Source organism: Rhinoraja longicauda, unplaced genomic scaffold (assembly GCF_053455715.1).
Source record: "Rhinoraja longicauda isolate Sanriku21f unplaced genomic scaffold, sRhiLon1.1 Scf000634, whole genome shotgun sequence".
In the NCBI taxonomy this organism is placed as follows: domain Eukaryota; kingdom Metazoa; phylum Chordata; class Chondrichthyes; order Rajiformes; family Arhynchobatidae; genus Rhinoraja; species Rhinoraja longicauda.
Window position 1 is genome coordinate 42,603 of NW_027601850.1, and position 24,892 is coordinate 67,494.

The 24,892-nt window shown below is 38.1% G+C and overlaps 1 protein-coding gene across 1 annotated transcript in view; it reads left to right on the plus strand.

Moving 5' to 3' along the window:
* LOC144591176 (uncharacterized) overlaps positions 1 to 24,816 on the plus strand; it is a gene marked incomplete at its 3' end in the record, with an annotated part of 65,289 nt that extends 40,473 nt beyond the window's left edge. The window contains exons 10-11 of the mRNA XM_078395466.1: positions 14,245 to 17,931; positions 24,669 to 24,816. Of these exons, the coding sequence (XP_078251592.1) occupies positions 14,245 to 17,931; positions 24,669 to 24,816 (3,835 nt within the window). The remainder of the gene's footprint in view (positions 1 to 14,244; positions 17,932 to 24,668) is intronic.
* Positions 24,817 to 24,892: the final 76 nt, after the last annotated feature.

Sequence of the window (24,892 nt, forward strand, 5' to 3'; positions counted from 1 at the left end):
GTATAAACTTATGAACTTATGAAAAGCCAATGAGAAATGTAGAAACAGATGGTAAGAATTTCTATAGACATTTTAAAGAGTTGAGATGTTTGGGGAATAAATAGTTGAAAACAAGGAGACTGCAGATGAATCAGTCTCTACCACATTGAATATATATAACCCAGTACATTTTTTGTAGGCAAAAATATGTTGGAACGCATATCATTCCTTGCTATTGATGTCTGTGTCGGGGCATCATCCTTTAAACCGTTTAAGTGTCTGACCACCTAATTTAAATTTTTTTTTTAACATTAATCATTTTGAGTTAAAAATTTGAAAGCCTTAACTTTTACCATCATAAAAAAAACTGCGTACAACATCCCTGATATCGCTGTATATAGGGAATTGGAATGGAGGGAGGACCTCAAGAAAAGTTCAATCATCACGTAATTTGTCCCAAGCAAAATTGTTAGAGCCCCACGTCTGTATCCAGGGACTTCATTCTAGAATACAAAAAGTGTTTAGTGGGATAATTGATGTTTTGGTTTTAATTTCCCAAAATTCACTGCATTCAGGGAACTTCTATTAGATTGTTAAATAAAAATTGTTACTTGGTTATTTAAAAATGGAGGGAATAATTTAAGAAACGACAGGCCAGTTAGAAAAGAATCCATCATAGCAATAATATTAAAATCTATCGTTAAGAAAAGTTCAAGGTAATCGACTTTATGAAAGACATACATTGACCAATTTAAGGAAGTTATTTGAAGACATTTTTACAATATATTTGAATGAAGACACTGTAGGTATGTTTGCTAACTTTGACAGAAAGATGGACAGGAAAGTACATTGTAAGAGGTAAGAAGGCCATCAAGGTGTAAAGATAATGAATGGACAAAAATCAAATTGTTTTCTTTGATTATAGAGAGAGGTTGTACATTCAGCACTCTGAGCTTCATATGTGCCTACTGGAGCACAAAATATGCTCAATTTCAACTGAATCTTTAAAACTTTTCAATTTGGTCAAAGACAGCAAAAATGTTTCAGGGTGGTAAGTGTTGATTCTTCCATTCACTCCCATCACATAACCCAATGCCTAACATTTTTTTAATATTTCTGAAATCTTTGAACTTTATCAGTCATCCCTGCTCTTCGCAGGTTAATATGAACAAGAATGAATTCAAGTGCCAGACTCTCAGTTTGGAGAACTTGTATTTACATAAATAGATAGGGCTAATGTACAGTGGCTGTTACTCAGTGTCAAGGGTTCAAGAACGAGAGGGCAGAGGTTCAGTGTATGAGGGAAAAGATTTACCAAAAACACTGAGACAAAACCTTTTCCCATAGAGGATGGTAGGTATATGGAACGAGCTGCCAGAGCTGGGGCAAACACCAGCATAGATGGGGCAGCTTGGTAATCATGCATAAGCTGGGGTCCCATGCTTTATGACTCTGACTCTATAATCAGTAAAACAGCCTAAAAATATGACTACAAATATTATTTGATTTTAGTGAATTAAACATGACGCAGAGCTCCTCAGTCTCATTGAATGCACTTCCTATGACGTGGCAAATCTAAGACTCTTCTGGCATCTGGAATGACCATATGCAGGAAACTTCATGTGGCCAAGATCCAAATTTCAGATTTTGAGCAAGAACAGGTGTCACTATAGTGCATGCAGGAGTTCCTTAGTGCATCTCACTATCCTATGAAGATAGAAAAGGCAAATGGTTTCTCAAGGAAACAGGGCCAGAGCCCACTCATTATCATTGTTGGTGACTTGGTTGTATTGGATGGTGGTAGTTTGGAAAGTAGTTGTCTGGGTGATAGTGGTAGGCAGGAAAGCTGCAGTGAATAGGAATTCAGTATTTCCCAGATATCTGTCAGGTACACATTTTGTAGATGGTGATCATAATTCAGTTACATTTAAGGTAGACACAAAATTATGGAATAACTCAACAGGACAGGCAGCATCTCTGGAGAGAAGGAATGGGCGACGTTTCGGTCGAGACACTTCTTTTACATTTAGCTTGTAGGCAAAAACGAAGATAAACCTATTCACCTTTGAATAGCAATTTTACTTGACAGGGATATGCTTTATCAAAATAGACTGGAAGCAGTTACTTGAAGTAAATCAGTATCACGCCAATGAGATGTATACAAGGAAGCAATAGCCAAAGTTCAGAGTACAAGTTTTCCCATTGAAGATGTGGAATAAGAGCATGACTGAAAAGATGTTGGTAGGTAAAAAGGGAATACCAAAAAATGTTTTATAAATATGCAAAGGGGAATAATGAAAACAGTGAACAGAAGTTGTGTAATAGGTGGAAACAGCAGTCAATTTGCAGAAATGTATAAAGTTCTAAATTAATACATTGCATCAATTTTTATAGATGTGAAGAGTGATATTAACATTACATTAAGAAGGACAAATTTGAAGGAAAACAAAACCATAGGGATAGAATGTATTAGGGAACCTAACAACTTTAAGACCAAAAGAATTACAGGGTCCAGTTGAAATATCTTGGGTCACCAAAGAGGGAAACAGCACCTGATGTTATATTTTCCAATCTTCTTTCACTACAGGCATAGTGCCAGAAGATGGAAAGGTTGCTGATGTGTTACTGTTGTTTAAAAAGGGAGGAAAGGTTTGACCAAGTAACTGAAGGCCAATTAACCTATCAAAAGTGGTGAGCAAATTGCTGAAAAAAATTAATGGATGACATAAAGCAGCTTTTAGAGCGAGCGTGTCTTGTTAATTGAGGGCAGTCAATTTGGATCATGTCTTAATAACATAATTGAATTTTTTGAAGGGGTATGGAAGGATTGAAAAGGGGATTGAGGATTTTAGCTAGAATTTAACAAAGTCCCATTAATCAAAAATGTAAAAGCCAGTGAGATTTAAGATAACATAGCAAGATGAATTAAGGATTGGTTCAGTGAGAAAAAGCAAAGGGCAGTGACCAAGATTTATAATGGCTCGAGGACTGTATACAGTGGGATTGCACAGGGCTCATCACTAAATCCCTGGTCATTTGATAAATCAAATTAAAACTTTGCACTTAACCCTAGCCTCACCATTTCAGAAGTTTGGCATTGGGAGTGCTGGTACAGGATTCACAAAAAGTTAATTTGCAAGTCGAATCGGGAGTAACGAAAGCAAATGCAATGATATTTCGAGAGGACTAGAATATAAAAACAGGGATGTAATGCTGTGGCTTTATAAGGAACTGGTCAGACTACATTTGGAGTATTGCAAGCAGTTGTGAGCCCAATATCTGAGGAAGGATGTGCTGGTGTTGGAGAGGGTCCAGAGGAGGTTTACGAGAATGATCCCAGGGATGATTGAGCTAACCTATGATTTTTTTTTTAGATTTAGAGATACAGTGCGGAAACAGGCCCTTCGGCCCGGTGATGAGCGTTTGACGGCACTGGGCCTGTAATTGCTGGAGTTTAGAAGGATGAGGGAGACCTCTTTGAAACTTACCAAATAGTGAAAGGCCAGGATAGAGTGGATATAGAGAGGATGTTTCCACTAGTGGGTGATTCTAGGACCAGAGTGCACAACATCACAATAAAATGATGTAGCTTTAGAAAGGAGATGGAGGCAGAATTTCTTTAGTCAGAGGGTGATGACTCAAGAAATGTATTGCCACAGAAAGCTGTGGAGGCAAAGCCAATGGATATTTTTACGGCAGAGATAAATTGCTTCTTGATTAGGATGGGTGTCAGCAGTTATGAGGAGAAGGCAGGAGAATGGGGTTGAGAGGGAGAGATATATCAGCCATGATTGAATGGCAGAGTAGATTTGATGGGTCAAATGGCCTAATTCTGCTCCTATAACTTATGAATCGGGTCTGAGGAAGTGTTGAGGAATAGAGAGACCTTGATGTACGTCCAAAGATTGAAGTAAGCAGAGGGTGATGGCTGAGGGTTGTTTTTCGGGCTGGAGGCCTGTGACTAATGGTGTCTCAGGGATCGGTGCTGGCTCCTTGGTGCTTGTGGTAATATTAAACTTATTTTACTGCATTATGCTTTAACATTAACAGAAAATATAGCCAGGTTGAAATTCCATTCCACATTTAATGTGCTGCCAAATTGTCATACCTTGCTGTCATAAATGCATCAAACTATTACAGACTGAAATATTAAATGGTATTGAATCCCATTCCCCAACTCCCCATCATATTCAGATGGCATAGATATACATTACTATATTGCCTGGACTATACTAATCACATTCTAACGATGTGTTATATATCCAGAAATATAATTCTTTTGGTGGAACCTGGATTCAGTTCCAATCGAATAGTGAAAGAGCATTACAGATGCTGCCTGACCTGCTGAGTTACTCCAGCATTTTGTGAATAAATACCTTCGATTTGTACCAGCATCTGCAGTTATTTTCTTATATTACAATTTCAGGAGTGCCTCCTTTCAAGTATAACTTTTAAATAAGCCCAAGTCTACTTGTTTTCCTGTTTGGCTTGTCTTTTCGTTGTTCCTTGGTCTTTTTGAAAATGAACCTCATTTTCTGAACATTTCTCATTTGGCAAATGCTAAAAACAGTTCTTCTCCTAACTCGATCGTACCATTCAGCCACCACTTTTGCTTCATGATTTCAATTGGTATTCCTCTTATAATAGGCTGTAGCCAAAATTCAGGTCATTTAACTAATTCGCTATCAAGAGATGATGCAAAAGATCTGATGAGGAATATAGATTGAGATATTTTTCAGTAATAACCTTGGTACTTTCAAGTGGAATTGTAATGATGTAGATAAGATCTTGTTGTAGATAAGTCCCTGTTCATTAAAATCTTTCATAACTAGCAGTTTTGATTTAATCCAGTGGTCTCTATCCAAAGTGTGCTTAATCTACTTTTTAGCATATGTGTGGTAATTTGTGTCATGGTGGCAATTATATATTTTTTATAATGAACGAATGATACTTTGTCACATGTATCTAGGGTACCAAGGTAGAGTGAAATCCTTTGTTTTGCGTACAACCTAGGCAGTACACTAGTGTCATCATGTGTTGGTGCCGACAATGTTACAAAAGTACTGAACAGTCGTACCTATACCCTGCCACATCACATGGCAGCAGGGCCCCCCCGTGTCGGGTCCCACTGTTTGGCGGGGGCCCACCCCCACCAGAATGTTCTCGGTCCCTCATCGTTCTCGGTGGTGTGGTTCCCGTCGACACCAGCAGCTTGGGGCCAATTCAGAGTCTTATGGTGGACAAGCTGGGCCTAAAGGGCAGGTCCTCCTCCGTCGGTTTGCAGTGGGCATTACTCGTTCCTCTGACCGTGGGGGACATGCCCTCCATTGTCGGTCCGCAGCGGGAGAGTTATCCTCCGTCGTTGGTCTGCGGTGGGCAAGTCGGGCCTGCTTGCTGGGAGTGTCTTGGCCCGCTGCTTGCTGGGAGGGATAATATCCTTCATGCTGTGCTGGCATATTTAACTTAACTCATTCGGGCTCACAGTGCTTCATTTCATAAAGATTGGCCAAGTTGTGATTGGGTTATGGTGTGGGATAAGCTTGTAATACTTTGTTAGAAAGCATATTGTGAAGGATGTTGCCAGAGCCAGAACATTACCTTATGACCAGAGACAGTACTCGGGTTATCTTCTGTCGAACTAACGAGAGGTGCTGTAATTAGGGTGTATAAAATTGAGAGGCCAAGTGAGAGTGACTGAGTAACAAGAGAAAAAGATCTAAGTTGATTGATAGAAACATTGGTGAAAAGTTGAGGGGAACTATTCTCAAGGAATCGTGAAGGTTTGCAACACAATGTCTGAAAGGATGATGGAGGCAGAAACTTTCATGTTTTAAAAAGTACTTAAAAGAGAATTGGAAGACCCATAAGGCTATGGACCAAGAACAAGGAAATAAAAGTAATCTAAACAGTTTATTTTATTATTTTGCATGAACGCAAGGGACCATATAGTTTATTTTATTACTTTCTTGGCTATAATTCTATGAATACAAAGTAGTTTTAATGCAAGAACAAGGTCATCTGTCCATATGGCTCAGGCTTGGGTCCAGGCAGGGACTCGTATGTGCCTTCATTCACAGTCTAACTGCAAAGAGACCATCATTGTTTGATTCTGCAAACTTTAGAATTTTCTAACAATTTATGGGTTACTCTAAATGTAAAAGCAGAAATGTTTTCTGCAGGCTGTTTGACACATTGTAATGTAGTTTGGCATGACATGCTGATTTTATCTTGATCTGTAACTGATTTTTGTAATCACTTTTAATACAAATTTTAAAAGCTTAGTTTAAAATGTTCACGTGGATAATTTCTGATCTTTGCATGCACACTACACGGTGGAAGTGTTCGCTTCACTCTTAAAATTCATTCACTTGGAATGATGAATATTATTTATTTTTATTTTTGAATATAAACACAGAGAATTAAATACCTTATTAGGAATTGTTGGAGAACCTCGTGGAAAACTACTTCAGGATGGCACAGTGGCGCAGCAGTAGAGTTGCTGCCTTACAGTACCAGAGACCCAGATTCAATCCTGACTACGTGTGCTGTCTGTATGGAGTTTGTACGTTCTCCCTGTGACCAAGTGGGTTTTAGACAATAGACAATAGGTGCAGGAGTAGGCCATTCAGCCCTTCGAGCCAGCACCGCCATTCAATGCGATCATGGCTGATCACTCTCAATCCGGGTGCTCTGGTTTCCTCCCACATTCCAAAGATGTGCAGGTTTGCGGGTTAATTGGCTTCTGTAAATTGTCCCTTGTGTGTAGGATAGAACTACAATATGGGTGATTGATGGTCAGCGCGGATTGAAGGGCCTGTTTCCACGCTGTATCTCCAAAGCTAAAACTAAATACTAACAATTAAGCTAGTTCAGACATGTGGAATGGGAAAATAACCTGTGTCCACTATCGAGCTTGGCACTCTACCAGTTTGTTTCCTTAGCAGTCAGCGGTATTTAGAGAAAAATATATTAAAAAATTACATGGATCTTTATGCTGTAACTCTTAATGTATTACTTGACTCAACTTCCTTTCTAACAAAAATTATTTCCTCGTTCCATCATAGAATTGTATTGTAAAATGTTGTCTTGTTCCAGCTGTTTCATGTTGACGCATTCTGATTCCATTCCTGATTTATAGAATTGTACAACACAGCAACGAGTAATTCGGCCCAACTCGTCCATGCTAACCAAGATGCTCCATCTCATCTAGTACTATTTTCCTGCATTTACATGTATCCCTCTAAACCTTTCATATCAATGTGCCTATGTCCAAATGTCTTTAAATGTTGTTATTGTACCTGCCTCAACTACAGGCAGCTCATTCCATATACCCACTACCCTGTTTAAAAAAAAAGAAATGAATTAAGTTCAACCAATAAATCAATAAAAAGGCCACAAGAGTAGTTGGAAGCTATTCTGCAGTTCACAAAAATCATGGTTGACCTTTCGCTTCAATTCCCTTTTCCGCACTTAGCCTGTGATTTCCAGTGGACTTCAGAAAAATGTCAATGTCCTTGAATATGTAGCCCTCTGATAGAGAAATCTAAATTTTCACAGTTAATCTGAAACATTTTTCTGATTCAATTTAGATGATTAATCCCAAGAATCCTTAGTCAATCTGATCTAGTTAAATTGAGTCTGACAAAGGGTCCTGACCTGAATTGTCATCTGTTCATTTATTCCACAGACACTGATTGACCTGCTGAGTTCTTCCAGCACTTTGTGTTTTGCTCAAGATTGCAGCATCTGCAGTTTCTTTTGTCTCCTAATTATGCAGCCAAGGGGAATAACATCTTGGCATTAGCTCTGTTAAACCTCATCGGAATTTTGTGGTTAAAGAAAATTACCGTCCTTTCCCTAAACTTTCTCCCTGATCAAACTTTGAAAAAACTTTGTAGTTTCAAAGTGATGTCCTAACGTTTTCTGTGTTCTATCCATCATCTTGCCACGTCAGCCCTTGGAACATGCTGAGGAAGTTTCTCAGGGCAGTTTCTATTATGCAATTATCTTAATCTATTTCATAATAATTGGGAATGTTCATTTATCTTTTTTATTTGTAATTTGTAAAATATTCAAGCATGGGCTTATATATGGCAAAGGACATATACAATATGTATACGGCGAACAAGATAAAGTCAAACTATAAGTACGTGATTTTAAGCAGCATTACATTACCTCCACCATCGATCAGCAACTTAACTAGATATAAATTCTGTAGCGGTAGGAGGAGATCAGAGGTTTTGGCAAGTGACTCACCACGTCTGCCATTTCCAAGGTACCGCCTGATGGACTATCCTCCATTAGTCTGGTTGTGTGCAGCTTTCAACAGTATTGAAAGATTGACATTATTCATACCAAGCAGCCAGTTTGAATCTAGCGTAGCAAAAAGGAACTTGAAAAGTTAAATGAATAATTTATATCACAGATTTAACATAATTGCCTGCTTATGACTAAGTGACTAAATCATTCATTTTAGTTTTGTGTGTTTGGCATGCTAAATGAGGGGAATTTTACCTTAATTGATGATATGAGTGTTTAAAAACTGGAGAAATAAGTTTCAAGTGTAGAGAGAATAGTTATTTTTCAATAGACAATAGGTGCAGGAGTAGGCCATTCGGCCCTTCACGCCAGCACCGCCATTCACTGTGATCATGGCTGATCATCCACAATTAGTACCCCCTTCCTGCCTGCTCCCCATGTCCCATGACTCCGCTATCTTTAAGAGCTCTATTTATTGAAAGCATCCAGAGAATTGGCCTCCACTGCCTTCTGAGGCAGAGAATTCCACAGATCCACAACTCTCTGGGTGAAAATGTTCTTCCTCATCTCCGTTCTAAATGGCCTACCCCTTATTCTTAAACTGTGGCCCCTGGTTCTGGACTCCCCCAACATCAGGAACAGGTTTCCTGCATCTAGCATGTCCAATCCCTTAATAATCTTACATGTTTCAATAAGATCCTCTCTCATCCGTCTAAATTCCAGCGTACACAAGCCCAGTCGCTCCATTCTTTCAACATATGACAGTCCCGCCATCCCGGGAATTAACCTCGTGAACCTAAGCTGCACTCCATCAATAGCAAGAATATCCTTCCTCAAAGTTGAAGACCAAAACTGTATACAATACTCCAGGTGTGGTCTCACTAGGGCCCTGTACATGGTAATGTACATGGCCCTGTTTATGGTAAGTGACAGGTGAAACAAGGTTACCAGTGCTGTTCCTTTATAATTTAAGTTGGTATGTTATAGTTTGAAGATCACAGTATTTAGTTGAGGTGCAGAAGGATGATTTTGAAACAAAAGTAAGCTGTATAGGGGGATAGTGATGCTCCATATTTATCCTAAGATCAGTATGAGAAAACAAAGTTGACCTATGTGGTGATATTCTTAACAACCCTATTTTCAATCAATTTATATTTTAGGATCTTTTTTCATATTTTGTTATGAGAACGATTGATTCAATGTGAGAGAAATGAGTATTGAACAGTCTAGTAGTCACATAAATTGGAAAAGTGCATGTCAAAACTGTGCTGATAGCGTGTTGAATAATGGAGATGAGCAATCCATTCAGATGTAACTTTGTCAATATTTCTCATGAGTAGCATGGACAATATGTACCATAGCAATTCACTGTTACTTCAGCTCCTCGTAAACCCAAGACCTCTGCTATCTGGAAGGATGATGATGTTAGGTAGATGGAAAGCTGCAAGTTCTCCCCAAGTAATTTACCTGACTTGCAAGTAATCGTAATCCTTGCTGGGTCTGAAATACCCTCACCAGCGGTGAAAATGCATGCAGATATATAGTCTTTATTTCACCAGTTTATGAATATTTTAATTTCAACTTTCACTGTCTGCTAAACACCAAGCTCAAGAACATGGTGGGTTAACCAGAAAATAAAACCTAGCTTGAACCTAATGTCACAAGTATAACTTCCATCTGTCTCTTACTCTAAAGAGATTTTATATTTTATATGCCCAAGCATTATCAACTACATTTAGCCCCAGCAATGCCTTTAATTCCTTGATGTACTAAACTGGACAGCTTAACTATTTTTAATGGGGTTCTAAATCAGAAACCCAGATTGCTGTTTTTCTACTGCATTGCTGTTTTTATGTACCGTGAAGCTGCAATCTTCAGTTGTAGATTTCCCAGAACAGTGTTCTTAGATTTTCCAGTGTAACTCTATGCTTTGCCAGTTTTAGTTGAAGTAATGTATTGATCCATTTAAGTTACCAGCACTCAGCCTTGATGCTGTGACTCGGGAGCCAGTTGGCAAACAGACATACCACATGCGAAACAATTCAAAAGACCTCCTAAGCACAATAAGTGTTTCTGCTAGGAAGTTGCCAGGAAGATATCTTATAAGGCGTATTACTACATAAATGCAGTTTATGAATCCAAACATTTTGGATAAGTCCACAGCGCAGGCAAATTGCATGCCCATTTTATCAACACTGGTGGGTTGAAAAAATAAATAAATGAGGTTTTCTCTGTTTGAGTTTAGAGATTGGGTGACACACTTAATGCAATAGTAAGCAACAAGCTGTTACTTGTAGTAAAGATCTCCAGAAACGCCTGGAAAGTTCCAGAAGTTAGGAAACTGAATGATTGTGATCTTAACCTTCACAGGCAAAGTGGTCCAGATCTACTCATGAGCCTGTACTTGAGATCTCAGGTGGATAGTATGATTTCAGGAAAATGAAGTTAGTAAAATCTGTTTGCTTTGTGAGCGAATAAAATTTGTTTTCAGACCAGGCATGTTGAAAAGCATCCGAGAGTCGAATTTTGCACCATTGTTGACAGTCATTCAGGGAGGTTTATACTGAGGAAAAACATTCTCGTGTTGATAGATATCCTGAAAGAAAGTTGGTTGAATTTCCCACTAGGTGCTAAGAGGCTACAAGTGAATTAAACATTGTTCAGCCCAAGACTATTTTCGATTATATAGTGTTATATTTTCTGTTTGAAGTTGTATGAAGGAATCCCATGGTTACACTTTCTTCTGCTTTCTAGCATAGTTCTTTCCCACTCAAGCTCTCTTCATTGTTTCTACATTACCCATCTAATTCCATGATTATTTATTTCTCTTACCATTTCAAAATTACATCTGTATTTTCTTTATATACTTGTAATTTCTCGGTTGACTAAAGTGATGAATTATCTGCACATATCTGAAACCATAAAATTGGTAATGTATAAATTATTAAAATATATTTAAAATGTAGGTAAAATGTGGTTTGATATGTTCTTCAGGATGTATTTCCAAATTAAATCCTAAACATGTATCAAATTGTACTAATGGATGACTGAAATTGCTTCTTGAGCCTAAGGAACAACAAGACCCTGATTAATCTGGTCATCCAAAAGCAAGGAGAGGATTATATGTAAGCTAACATTCTGTGTGATGTATGAGGTGGCAATGGAAAGTTTTACATTATTTTAATTCTAGTTATTTTTTTATTATTTGATTTTTCTACCTTGATGTATTCGTACCCATTTACACTTTCCCAACATATCAAGAGTGTTTTATCGTCAGTGTCCAAAAACAGAACAATGACATTCATACTTTCAACAGCACAACAGATTTGTAAACGTACAGTGCCCTCCATAATGTTTGGGACAAAGACCCATCATTTATTTATTAGTCTCTGTCCTCCACAATTTGAGATTTGTAATAGAAAAAAATCACATGTGGGTAAAGTGCACATTGTCAGATTTTATTAAAGAGTTTTTTTTAATACATTTTGGTTTCACCTTGTAGAAATTACAGCTATTTTTATACATAGTGTCCCCCCCCCCCCATTTCAGGGCACCATAATGTTTGGGACACATGGCGTCACTGGTATTTTTAATTGCGCAGGTGTGTTTAAATGCCTCCTTAATGCAGGTATAAGAGAGCTCTCAGCACTCAGTCTTTCCTCCAGTCTTTCCATCACCTTTGAAAACTTCTATTGCTGTTTATCAACAAGAGGTCCAAAGTTGTGCTAATGAAAGTCAAAGAAGCCATTATGAGACTGAGAAACAAGAATAAAATTGTTAGAGACATCAGCCAAACCTTAGGCTTACCAAAATCAACTGTTTGGAACATCATTAAGAAGAAAGAGAGCACTAGTGAGCTTACTAATCGTAAAGGGACTGGCAGGCCAAGGAAGACCTCCACAGCTGATGACAGAAGAATTCTCTCTATAATGTAACACCTCTCCGACAGATCAGAAACACTCTTCAGGAGTCAGGTGCGGATTTGTCAATGACCACTGTCCGTAGAAGACTTCATGAACAGGAGTGCACTGCAAGATGCAAACCACTTAAAAGAGCAACCACAGATCTGGAAAAAAGTCTTGTAAACTGATGAGACGAAGATTATAGATACTTCTGAAGATTCTGAAGTGTATAGACACATCCTATCTGCTCAGGTTCAAACAAATGCCTCAAAACTCATTGGCTGGCAGTTCATTCTACAGCAAGACAATGATCCCAATCATACTGCTAAAGCAACAACGGAATTTTTCAAAGCTAAAAAATGGTCAATTCTTGAGTGGCCAAATCAATCACCCAATCTGAACCCAATTGACCATGCTTTTTATATGCTGAAGAGAAAACTGAAGGGGACTAGCCCCCAAAACAAGCATAAGCTGAAGATGGCTGCAATACAGGCCTGGCAGAGCATCACCAGAGAAGACACCCAGCAACTGGTGATGTCCATGAATCGCAGACTTCAAGCAGTCATTGCATGCAAAGGATATTGCAACAAAATACTAAACATGCCTACTTTCTTTTACATGACATTGCTATATCCCAAACATTATGGTGCCCTGAAATGGGGGGGGGGGGGGGGGGACTATTTATAAACACTGCTGTAATTTCTACATGGTGAAATCAACATGTATAAAAATGGCTTTTATTAAAATCTGACAATATGCACTTTAACCACATGTGGGGGTTTTTCGATTACAAATCTCAAATTGTGGAGTGCAGTGACAAATAAATAAAGGATGGATCTTTGTCCCAAACATTATGGAGGGCACTGCAGTACTCTGTGAACACCATAATATTAACAACAAAAAAACATGGAAAAAAACCAACCAATAATACTGTAAAGACAAAAACAATGCTTCCAAGTGTCTGTAGTTCGGAGCTTATTTGGAGGTAGTATGGTTGTAGGGAAGAAGCTGCTCCTGAACCCGGACACGAAATTCCGGTCTTTTCAGTCTACCACCTTCCTGATGGAAGGAGTAAAATGAAAGTGTGGTCAGGATGGTGTGGGTCTTGGATGAAGCTGGCTACCTTTTGCAGCAGCAATTCCTGTATAACCCTTCGATGGTGGGGAGGTCAATACCTGTGATGGACTGAACAGCGTTCACCACTTTTTACAATCATTTTTTTTTCTGGGTGTTCAAGTTTCTGAACCAGGCCATGATGCAACCAGTCAATTTCGTGGAGTGATAACTGCATTTTCCACAGGTACAGTGGTGCAACTGGGTTAAAAAAGCATCTAGTTTAAAATTTAGATGAAATGAATCGGCCATCTTTTTCATTCAAATGAAGGAACAATGACTCAGTGACTTGTTAATTTTCTTTTCACAGTATTTTAACATTTGCAAACATTCATTTGTAAATCCTTACTTAAAACCTCCGTTTCAATATTCCTCACTGGTACTTCTACATTGTAGTTAACTGATTTCCACCAACCAAAAGCAGCATAGTTATTATAACTAATATATAATCATGTGATTCCACATCAGGTGGGATGGACAAGGAGATAAAATGAGAGAATTTTGATGCACAAGCTTAAAGGCTTGAACATGTCTAAGCTATAAGTCAGGGGTTTATTAAAGAATCTTTCTCTAAAGGATCCTACGGTTAAAAGCACTAGATTTCTTAAAAAATAGAAAGAATCCCCGCCTGTATGTTGATTATTGTATACCAACCATGCATTGATAGTACTTCCCTCCTGACCAATAACGCTAACTTTTCATATGCATGTTTTCTAAGATACTAACCTTATTCTGATTAGTGCAGAATGCTCTTTGCTTATTTTTGCTTAATTTTTGCAACCAATAATTAACCGTTTGGCATTTATCTTACTGAAAATGTAATTTTCTTCCCTGAATAATGCTGAAGCTATCAAATCTACATGAAGAAATATATATTTACAAACAAATAATTGTTTTAAATCTCCATTATTGGGACTGAGAAGCAAAAATTAAAGTTTATTCAAAAATCTTTTGCATCTTTGTTAACCACTGTCTGGTCCCCTTTTCTAAGCTGGAGCCACCTTTGGCAAGTTCTAACGCCTGGCAACAGCTACAGAAGCTAAACCAGGACCTGCAAGCTGAGCTGGAAGTTCAACGGCAAAAACAGGAGGTAGCTAATGCACAAGCCCAGAGCCAAAAAAAGAGCCATCAGGATGCCAAGGAACTCTTAAGACAACAAGAGGCAAAAATACAAACTCTTCAGGCCAGACTGGACATTTCTTTGTCGGAGGTGGCCATTAATGAACAATCATTAACAAAAGCACAAAATGAATTAAGACTTGATCGTCAAAAGTATAAAGAACAAGCCGATGAGTATGAGAGAAAATTAAGTATGTTTAGCACCAAGTTGTATGAGAGTGAAGAGAAACTTAGAGAAGTAGAAGGACTGCTTCTGGAAAAGACTCAAACTTTTAGGGATCTAGAAAGGCAAGTGGCTCTTCAGGACAACTATCAACGAGAAGTAAAGCGGCTGCAAGATCATCTGGAAGAAGCATGCAGTAGGCTACATGGCAGTGAACAGGAAGTTATTCTGAATGAAGAACGTTTTAAGAAACAGTACGAAGGTCTGAAAGAAAAGTACACAAAGGAAAAGGAGCTCTTGTCACACAACGTACTGGAAGCTGAAGATAAGGTTAGAGAATATGAAGATCGCTTACAGACTCTTGAGGCTCAATTAGAGAGAGTTCAAAAAGAAAAATTAGCCACCTCTTTCAAAAGCAGTGAGATGGTGAGGCAAATGGAAGAACATGTTGAGATGAGTGAGGGAACAGTGAAGCAGCTTACCCATGATGTAGACATCTTGTCAACTGAGAATGAACGATTAAATCAACACTATCAGGAAATAGTTAATCAATTGACGGAAGCTGATAGAGAACTTGAGGGGCTAAAGTTAGAATTGGTAAAGGACCAAGAAAGGTTTCAAGATCTGAATGAAGATTTTGAAAAGGCCGTTGAAGAGGTGAATACACTGAAAAATGAAGTGGAGGAAACCAATTTTAAAATGGTATCAATTAAAAAATCCTATGAGAGAGAATTGGAAAAGAAAAATCAGGACTTCAATGAGGCTTTAATCAAGCTAGAAGCTTTGGGTACCAGCTTAGAGGAGACAGAGAAGAAATTGCAGCTTAAGGAGGCCACACTTAAAGGCCTTGGTTGGCAAGTGCCAACAGACATTGATGTACTTCTAGAGAAAAATAAAGAAATTCAAATCAAGTTAGAAGAAGCAGAAGCCAGGCTAGCTGAACGAAGCATGAACTTGCAGACAAGTGAAACCAATTATAAGGGACTTCTTTCCCAAAAAAACAAACTTCAATCAGATCTGGAAATTTTAAAGAAACAAAATGAACATTTGGCAAAGAATAGTCTTTCAACAGTTGAAAATGTTCTTCAATGCACCACTAGTTGGTCTGGACCAGAGGAAGACCAGAGAGGACTCGGTTCCAGTGTGCAACTTTCTAAAGAGTTGATGGCAAGGCTTCAACATTTGGATAGTCAAGTAACAGTACTGACTGGTTCAGTAGTTAAAACACTTACTGAAAGTTGGTTCTCAGGACTGCCATCCTTTGAGAATACTGATAGTTCATGTGATACAGCAGTAGTCAATAGTTGCATTACAAACCTGAAAAAATGCTTGGAAATTGTAAGCACACTTGAAACTAAATTATTAATAGCAGAACAAAACATTAAAAGGGAAACAATTTGTCCTTTAGATACAAGACTTCATCATGATGATGGGAGTAACAGAGGACTGTTTGAACCTGGAGATTATCCAAAAGGGCAGGGGTTAGAAACCCAGCGATTAACATATTCCCCCTTAGTGCTGGTTCTGGCTGAATTCCAGTCACTTCAAACAAAATTGCTTTATTTGCATCATGCTTTGGAAAATTTTCAACAAAACATTGGTCGACTTGCACAAGATTGTGATATGGGACAACATGTGCAATGGCCTGAATTAGTACATGCATTAGGAGGTTCAATACAGTACTTGCAATGTATGGAAGAAGATTTAGTTAAAAAAAATAAAGTATTTTTTGGTGAAGCATCTTTAGTCAGAGATTCATTAACAGAAGAGGAAAATCTGAAATATTTAGCTGACAAACTTTCACTTGAAGCAACAGCACTTAACAGTATAGCCAATGCTTTACAGAATTCAAACTCCAGTGTAAAAAGTACTTTAGATGAAATTAGAAAACAGAGTGAAAATGTTACCATGCCTGCAGTATCTACGGATGATGTCAGTACTCAAATTGGGCATGCTGTTCTTAACAAAATATTTATAGAAGGAGAGCTTTTGGCAAATCTGTCTAAAATTCAGGAAAAAAAGACATCAGATGTTGAAGAGCAAATAAGCAAATCTGTAAGCAGTTACCTAAATATGATGGCAGACACGAGCTTAATAAAAGGAGAAATATTGTTCTGCGTCCAGAATATTTTAGAAGTTTCACAAGAAAAAATGCAGCAACTGAAAGCACAATACTCAGAAATACATCAGAGAAGGCAGAAAAGTGAACGGATGCTCAGGAATGTTGTGGCTGCTTACGGCACGTGTCAGCTTGATAAGCTGATTGAAGAAATTCGGAATGAGCTGAATAAAGATGAAGAGGAAGAATCATTACTTTTCTGTTCTCAAACTTGTATATTACCATCAGCATCTAATTCTGCTGACCAGGAGTTTGAACTTTGTGCAAGGACAGAGCTAGTGCAGCAAATTAAGAAAAATGCCTGCTCGTTGATGAAAATATCACACTGTATTCAGTCTGGTGCAGATGATGAATTGGGTCTTCTGGCCAGAAAGTATGTTCAAAGTGGGAATTACACACCCACATTGAGCAGATATTGTAATGCAAGAGATTTCTGGCCTTTTCTGCTCCAAGATGCAATGATGCAAGCTGAATTGGCATATGTAATCTCCAAGATGCAATTAAAACATGATGTGGAGCAAAGTGGGAATAAGCAATTGAAAGCGCATGCTTTAGAAGTGCAGCGCTCAGATTCCATCACTTCATTGCAGAGTATGGATACAGCTGAGTTGAAGACACACAAGGAAAAACAGGATATAAAGATTATGAAATTGAAAGAGAACCTTGTAGAGTTTCAACAATTGGATATTTCAGAATCAGGTGCTGCTGCCAGGACAACACACATCCATATTGAAGGAGAACCAATTGACTCATTGGACAAAGCTATTGAACTTCAGGACATGGCAGCAAGGCATAAAAGAGAGCTGCGGGAAGTGCGTGAAGCATATGAAGCTGAGCTGGAAAAATTGAAAAGGGATATAGCAAGAGCAGGGGAAACATTAAGGCTGAAAACAGAAGAAAATGTGAAGGAAATAGATTCATTGACCATTTGCATGGAAAATTTGAAGGAAAAGCATGTTGAGGAGCTGAAGAGACGAGGGGAAGAATTTAAAAAAGAGAAGAGAGAACTGGATAAAAACTGTGCCAGGGTAAAAGAAGAGCTTACTCGAGAAATTGAAGCTTTGAAGGAATGTAGAGATCCTAAAGAATTGGACTCAGTAAATGATCTGCAGAAATCAACTGACCCATTCAGAAAAACAAGTGATATGCATTCGATGGCCCTACTTAGAAATCGCATAGAAGAACTGGAGTCCCAGATAGATGCCATGAAAAATAAGATTGAAACCAGTCCAACAAATCTGCGTGAGAAATATGAAAAGGACCTGGAGAATCTCAAGGTGTCCATGTATTTAATACTGAGTAGTAACTGCATGTTGGCTTGTAGCATTACACCTTGCTGCCAGCAGTTAGCTTGTATTTGTGTTCTGTTTTGAGTCTCAATCTGCATGTGGATAGCATTGCATGATTTGCTGTAGGACTGGGCAAAGTATAAATGTATCAAATTTTAGAGGAATGGTGGAAGGCAACAGATTCAGCAACTGACATTTTTGCTGAAAAATAAGAATATGGTTCAATTTATTCACACAAAAGAGCTGTTATAGAACTGCTCAGTTTTGAGCAACGACGACATGCAGAAAAATCACCAAAAATTTGCCCAGTTCTTCTCTGTTGTGTCAATCTGTGTGCTTTTAAGCATTTTTTAATCAAATGCAGTGGAACCCATTTATCTGCTATGCCACTGAAATAGGTTTTGTTAAGTTCCCAGAAAGAGATTATAGAAACGTTTTAGTATGAGGTTCAATGTGGCATTTTTAAAATTCGGTTGTATTTCCAAAGACCAAAGCATTAGAAAATATTTTTGTAATGTATAAGCTACGATAATTTTGTCTACTTTCTTATCTAAGTTTGGCATTTATTTTATTCATCACACAAACTTTGTTGATTAGGCCAGTTTCAATTTTGACTAAAGTGATTTCTCAAATCGGAAAACATTTACAAAGAATTGCAAAAATCTAATTATTCCTGCTTTATCATTTTTTTAGTGATAGAAAAAATTCTTATCTTAAAAGGATTAATTTCCTTAGTTCACATTTTGTGATTGGTTCAGGTTCATTTTGAATCTATTATTTTAATAAGTAATTTACATTTCTGATTTCTGTCAGAACAGTTGATTCAATTGCATTTAATTAAAAGCATCCCTTCATAGGAATCAAGCTGTGCTTAGTAATGTAAGTTGGCGACTATGTTACCCTTCAGTGTTTGACCTAATGCTATGCAATTAATATATGAATCTCCCTTTCTCTTCCTTTCTCTTTCAGCTGGCTACATATCCCTATCGCACCTTTGAGGCACTAATAAACTAGCACCTTGCTTGTGTATTAAGCAATGTCATAAATATCCTTAAGTTGTCATATTTTAGATCTAAGATCAGGTGTCACGTCACATTTATTAGTTGAAGGTTAATGTTGTCCCTAGAAACAAAGCAGATTGGGTATTTTAAGGTAAAATCTCTTTTTAACCAGAGGCTTGAGTCGAATTCAATCATGGTGTGTAAGGGAACAACTTTCTCCACGATAATGTTAAAAGTTATAAATATATAAATATATATTAGTATATATAAATATATATACAAATTTGGTCCTGAATTCAAATTATGATATGTGGTGTAAGGAGGTGCACTATTATGAAAACTTAACTCAAGGACAAGAGAATATTCCATGGGCCTCACTTCTAATGGCTCTCATTTGTATAGATGATTAAATTAGTGCGCTGCCATGAGGACTGACTGCTGAACTGAAATATGCATCCTTATTTTTAAAGAATACATTTCCTTAGTAACATGTTGTTGATACGTTCAGGTTCATTCTGAATGTATCATTTTGATGTATTCTACATTTCTGATTCAAAATTCATACAAAGGCGACTTGGGCTGCTGAACCACATGCCACCAAAATGTTAACACTGCATCTTTGTGTGTGGGCTTGAAAGGGTGGAGTTGGAGGGAGGGTGCATGAAGCGTTGGAAGGTGATGAACTTCAGACAATCCAAGAAAAATAATTATTGTACTTTATAATGATAGAAATGGCAATTGTACAAAGGATTTAAGTTTGGATTCCAATTCAGTAGCTACCGGCTCTTAAACTGTTGCAAAATCTTATAAAGGAGAGATGTTTAGAGTATTGGGTTCATTATTACTATATATATGAGTTTGTAGACATTCAAATTAGAAGCAGGACCACATAGCTTAGGCCCTCAAGCCGTCTCTGCCATTTAAAAACATGGCTGAATGGATGGTAAACTCATTTGCATATTTCCATCCATCCCTGGTAAGCTTTCGTCCTTTGCTTACATTTCTATGCCACGCAAGTAATTCAAAAACTCTGCTTCCATTGCCCAATCTGAAAGAGAATTTCAAAACTATTGAACATATAAAATAGAAGCTTCTCTCTTACACAGGCCATTCCTTATTTTTAAACAGTGACCCTTCGATCTAGTTTTCCCCCAAAGATGTAGCAGAGATTCCACATGCACCCTGTCAAGACCCTTCAGGAACTTGTGTGTCATGTTCCTCCTCGGAAGCTCCTACAGATACAAACGTAGTCTGTCCAACTATCATTCATCAGAAAACCCACCCATTACAGGTATCAGTCACATAAACCTTTTTTGAGCTTGTTCCAAAATTGCATCCTTGAATAAGGAGACAAAACTGTACACGCGCTCAAGATGTAGTCCCACCAGTGCCCAATATAACTGCCTTTTAACTTTTATGTTCAATTCCTCTTACAATAAACAGTAATGTATAAATCTTCCTAATTATTCATTGTGTATGTGCATAGAAACCTTTTGCGAATTATGCTCTAGGGAATTAAGATCCCTCTGCATGTCATAACTTTGCAGTCTCTCATCATTTAGATGATATGCTTTTATATGTTTTTGCCAAGATAGACAATTTCACACATTCCTGCATTTTATTCCAGTTGCAAGATTTTTGACCACCAACTTAACCCATGCATATCTGTTTGGAGTCTATCCGTTTTCAATTTGTTGCACACACTGGAACTGTTTTGTAAAAATTGAAATCTGTGCAAGATGGTGTCCAAAACACAGCTATTGCATATGAAAGTAATTTTGATTGTTGATGTTCTGGCTGATTCTTATATTAAAATGCCAAACATTTCACCCTGTTCTTATTGTAATCAGTGGAATAATTGCACTATTTTTCAATGTCACTGATTGTAACTTGGACAAGTTGAAAAGCTGGACCAAGATATTATCTAGAAACAAGAAACTGCAGATGCTGGTTTAGACAAAGGGGCACAAAGTGCTGATGTAACTCAGCGGGTCGGGTTGCATCTCTGAAGAACATGGACAAGTGACATATCGTGTTGGGACTTCTTCAGGCTGACTGTAGGGTGGAGGAACAGAAAACTGGGAGAGAGGAGAGGTAGGACAAAGGTGGACACGGGGTGGGGGTATTGATAGGCAGATGGTTGGAACAAAGACCAGAGGTTAAAGCAGAAGGTGTGAGACAGACCGATTGAAGAGTTGAAAATTGTGAAGACAGAGGAAGGAATGCAGGGGGAGGGGAGTAATTGATGGGATTCCAAGTGGGGAAGGGGAAGGGGAGGGTGTGGGGGGGAATGGGGAAAGGGGTAGTTAGAGATTACCTAAAATTGGAGAATTCAATCTTCATATTGTTCGGTTGTATGCTACCCAAGGGGGATATGAAATGCTGTTCCTTTAGTTTACGTGTGGCTTCAATCTGGCAATGGAGGAGCCCCTGGACAGAAAGGTCAGTTAAAATGGTTTACCAAGTGTAGACTGCAACTGTTTTGGTGAACACCTGTGCTCCATCCGCTAAGGCCTATTGGATCTCCCAGTTGCTAACCATTCTAACACTCATTCCCACGCTGACCTTTCTGTCCTGGGCCTCCTCCATTGACAAAGTGAGGCCACATGCAAACAGAAGGAACAGCACGTCATATTCCGCTTAACATAACCCAATGGTATGAACATTGAATTCTCCAATTTTAGGTAACCTCTAACAACCTCCCAAGTTCTCCTTTCTCCCCAACATCACCTCCCCTTGTGCTCCTCCTCGACTCCTACCTATTTCTCCCCTTCTTCTCTTCCTACATTCCTTTCTCTGGCTTCACAATTTGCAACTCTTCAATTAGTCTGTCTCACACCTTCTGCTTTAATCTCTGGCCTTTGTTTGAACCATATACCATCCCCCCCACCGCCTGTGTCCACCTATTACCTGCCAAACTTTGTCCTGCCTCTCTTACCTCCTAGCTTCCAGCACCCTCTACAATCAGGGTAAAGTAGGGTCCCAACCCAAAAAGTCACCTATGCATGATTCTCTAAAGATGCTGCCTGAGTTATTCCAGCACTTTGTGTTGAACATACTATCTGTTGTGATCCAGCTAATATCATCTTTCCTGAAGTCAGTCATTTACCAGGTTGTTCCAAAGTCACAACCTTTGTTCTAATAGATGGATTTGCTTTGTGCTGCAGCAAATTCCTTCTCGTCAGAGTTCTGGCCAATAGTTAGGAATGTAAAATGAGTATCAATTGGTAAAATCTAAACTGAGAATCATTTTTGTTTAAAAATGGGAAGTACATATTTATTAGTCATAGAGTGATACAGTGTGGAAACAGGGCCTTCAGCCCAACTTGCCCACACCGGCCAACATTGTCCCAGCTGCCCTTGCCTGCGCTTGGTCCATATCCCTCCAAACCTGTCCTTTCCATGTACCTGCCTAACTGTCTCTTAAACAATGGGATAGTCCCAGCTTCAACTACCTCCTCTGGCAGCTTGTTCCATACACCCACCACCCTTTGTGTGAAAGGCAAGCCTTAATACTCCTTTGATAAATTTATAATTGTAGTTCTTGGTTACACTATTTTACAACATTGTCATGTCTTTATAGGAAGAAGAGTGTATTTTCACACTCAAAATTGTCCTTAGGCTGAGATTTAGGCTTGAATATCCCACTGTTGTTTATTCATTGTTCTTTTGAAGGTGTAGTCACCAAATGTTTTAGAAAAATGAATTGCAAAATTCAAAAAATTACTACACATGCCACTTTCTAAGTAAAAATAACCACTTCATCCCCAAATAAGTTTTATTTTCCCATTCCCCTGTGCTCTTTCCTCTCCCCCCCCCCCCCCCCCAAAATCACCTAACAGAAGGTGGGCAGCAACCTTGTTTCCCTCAGATATTTTGTAGGAAATTAATTCTATGAGAATCTTTATTGGAATGGTAATTTATTAATTTTGATTTATTGATTTAATACACACAGAACGAAAGGAAGGAAAAACATAATTTCATTTCTATTATCATATCCCTTCTATTTCAGGCAATGTTAGAAGAGACTTTTGCTTCCTGCATGTGGGTCAAATAAGTTTGTGCAATTTTTACTTGCAGTTCCGCATGTACATGACAGTCTTTGTACACAGTGTACATTACTGGGACTTTTCCCTTCCATACAAAATTTTGATTTAAGCAATAGAAAGGCATAGATATTGACCTCCTTTAGATAACTGACGGCCTGATTATTTCCGTGTTACCATAGGAAACCCATGCAAAATACAGTCTATAGTCTCAGCGGAAAAAAATTAAATTCCATTGGAATACACCACAATGGTTTCCTCAAAGCATTATTCAAAACATATCTGTCTGTCCTGCAGTTAAGTGAAGCCAAGTAAATGTTTTGGAGGGATTTTTAAAATATTCTGAACACTAGTATTCATAATTCTAGTATACTGAATGTTTAGTCCCAGATTCTTTTTTTACTGCATTTGATATCCAAGGAAGTCAGATCATTTAGTCTGAACTGTGCTGTGAAAAGTAAAGCTTAATCTCCTGTGTACTTCCTAATGGATAGCAATATCAGAAATATGAGCAATTTTAATCCTTTAGCTGGTGCAGCAAAGCTTAATTGAATTCCAGATCTGTGTTGGTCAGCCCCAACCACGAACAACAATTATATTAATATCTGATATCATCTACATTCAGATTAATAATATCAATGTACGAGTGGACATCCTTGTGGAATCTTAGTATGTAAGAAAGAACTGCATTCTTGTTTAGATTGAAGATAGACACAAAATTCTGGAGTAACTCAGCGGGACAGGCAGCATTTCTGGAGAAAAGGAATGGGTAACGTTTCGGGTCGAGACCCTTCTTTAGACAATGCTGAGTTACTCCAGCATTTTGTGTCTACCTTGTGGAATCTTACGCAAATTATGATCTACCATTTTTAAACACCGACAGGAAGGAAAGGAATAAAATTGGGAAACTCCAGGCTAAAGAACTCCAGGCTCAGTTAAATAAAAACTTGGAACAAAAGCCGAAGAATAATATTGTCCAAAACACATCAACAGCACACACAGAAGGAACAAAAAAATATTTGCACAAAATGAACCACAAATTGGTAGCCTTTTAAAATTATGTGCCTACATAAGTACAATTGGTTTATTCCATACAAAATGGTCTCCAGTGATATTGATAGCCAGTAAAATGTATCTAGTATTATGCTTTGTAATACACGGCTCTTTGTCCTTTATAAAACCCGTCAGTGGAACTTTCTTTAAGTTAAATTGTATATATTGGGAGCTTGATTAAAATTAGCAACACAGCATTAGCCTTTGAGTGGCTGTCAATGAAAGCTGATGTTTGACACATGTCCTCTGAAGGATTTGAATCGGGGATCCAGCTATGGAAAGACATTTTGAACATTGGAATAAACATTGTAGTTTTTGCAATTTGTAGCAGCAAATTGTAAATCTGCAATATTATTACTGATACTATTTTCTTCCATGTTATTATCGAGGCCTTGTTATGTACATTTTTATTTTTAAAAATAACCTACCATTTACTCTTTCTAATTAAGATACTCAGGAAGAAAATGTAGATACAAAACACTTCATTTAGTCTCAATCTGATTAAAGACATTTTTTAAAGGAACCCATGAATATTGCCAACAATGCAAAAACACATTATTTCCAATACCATATGAGCATTTGGGGATAAATGCTCATCATTAACATATTCCGCTTGATGTTCTAGGCTACATGTGAACGTGGGTTTTCTGCTATGGAAGAATCACATCAAAAGGTAATAGAGGAACTCCATCGGCAGCATCAGCGAGAGCTAGAGAGTCTACAGGAAGACAAAGAGCGGCTGCTAGCTGAAGAGACGGCTGCCACCATCTCTGGTATGTGAAAATGCTTGGGAACAGCGAGTGACTGGAATCTTCCCTGATTTAAAAACAATAGTGACTGATTACTGTT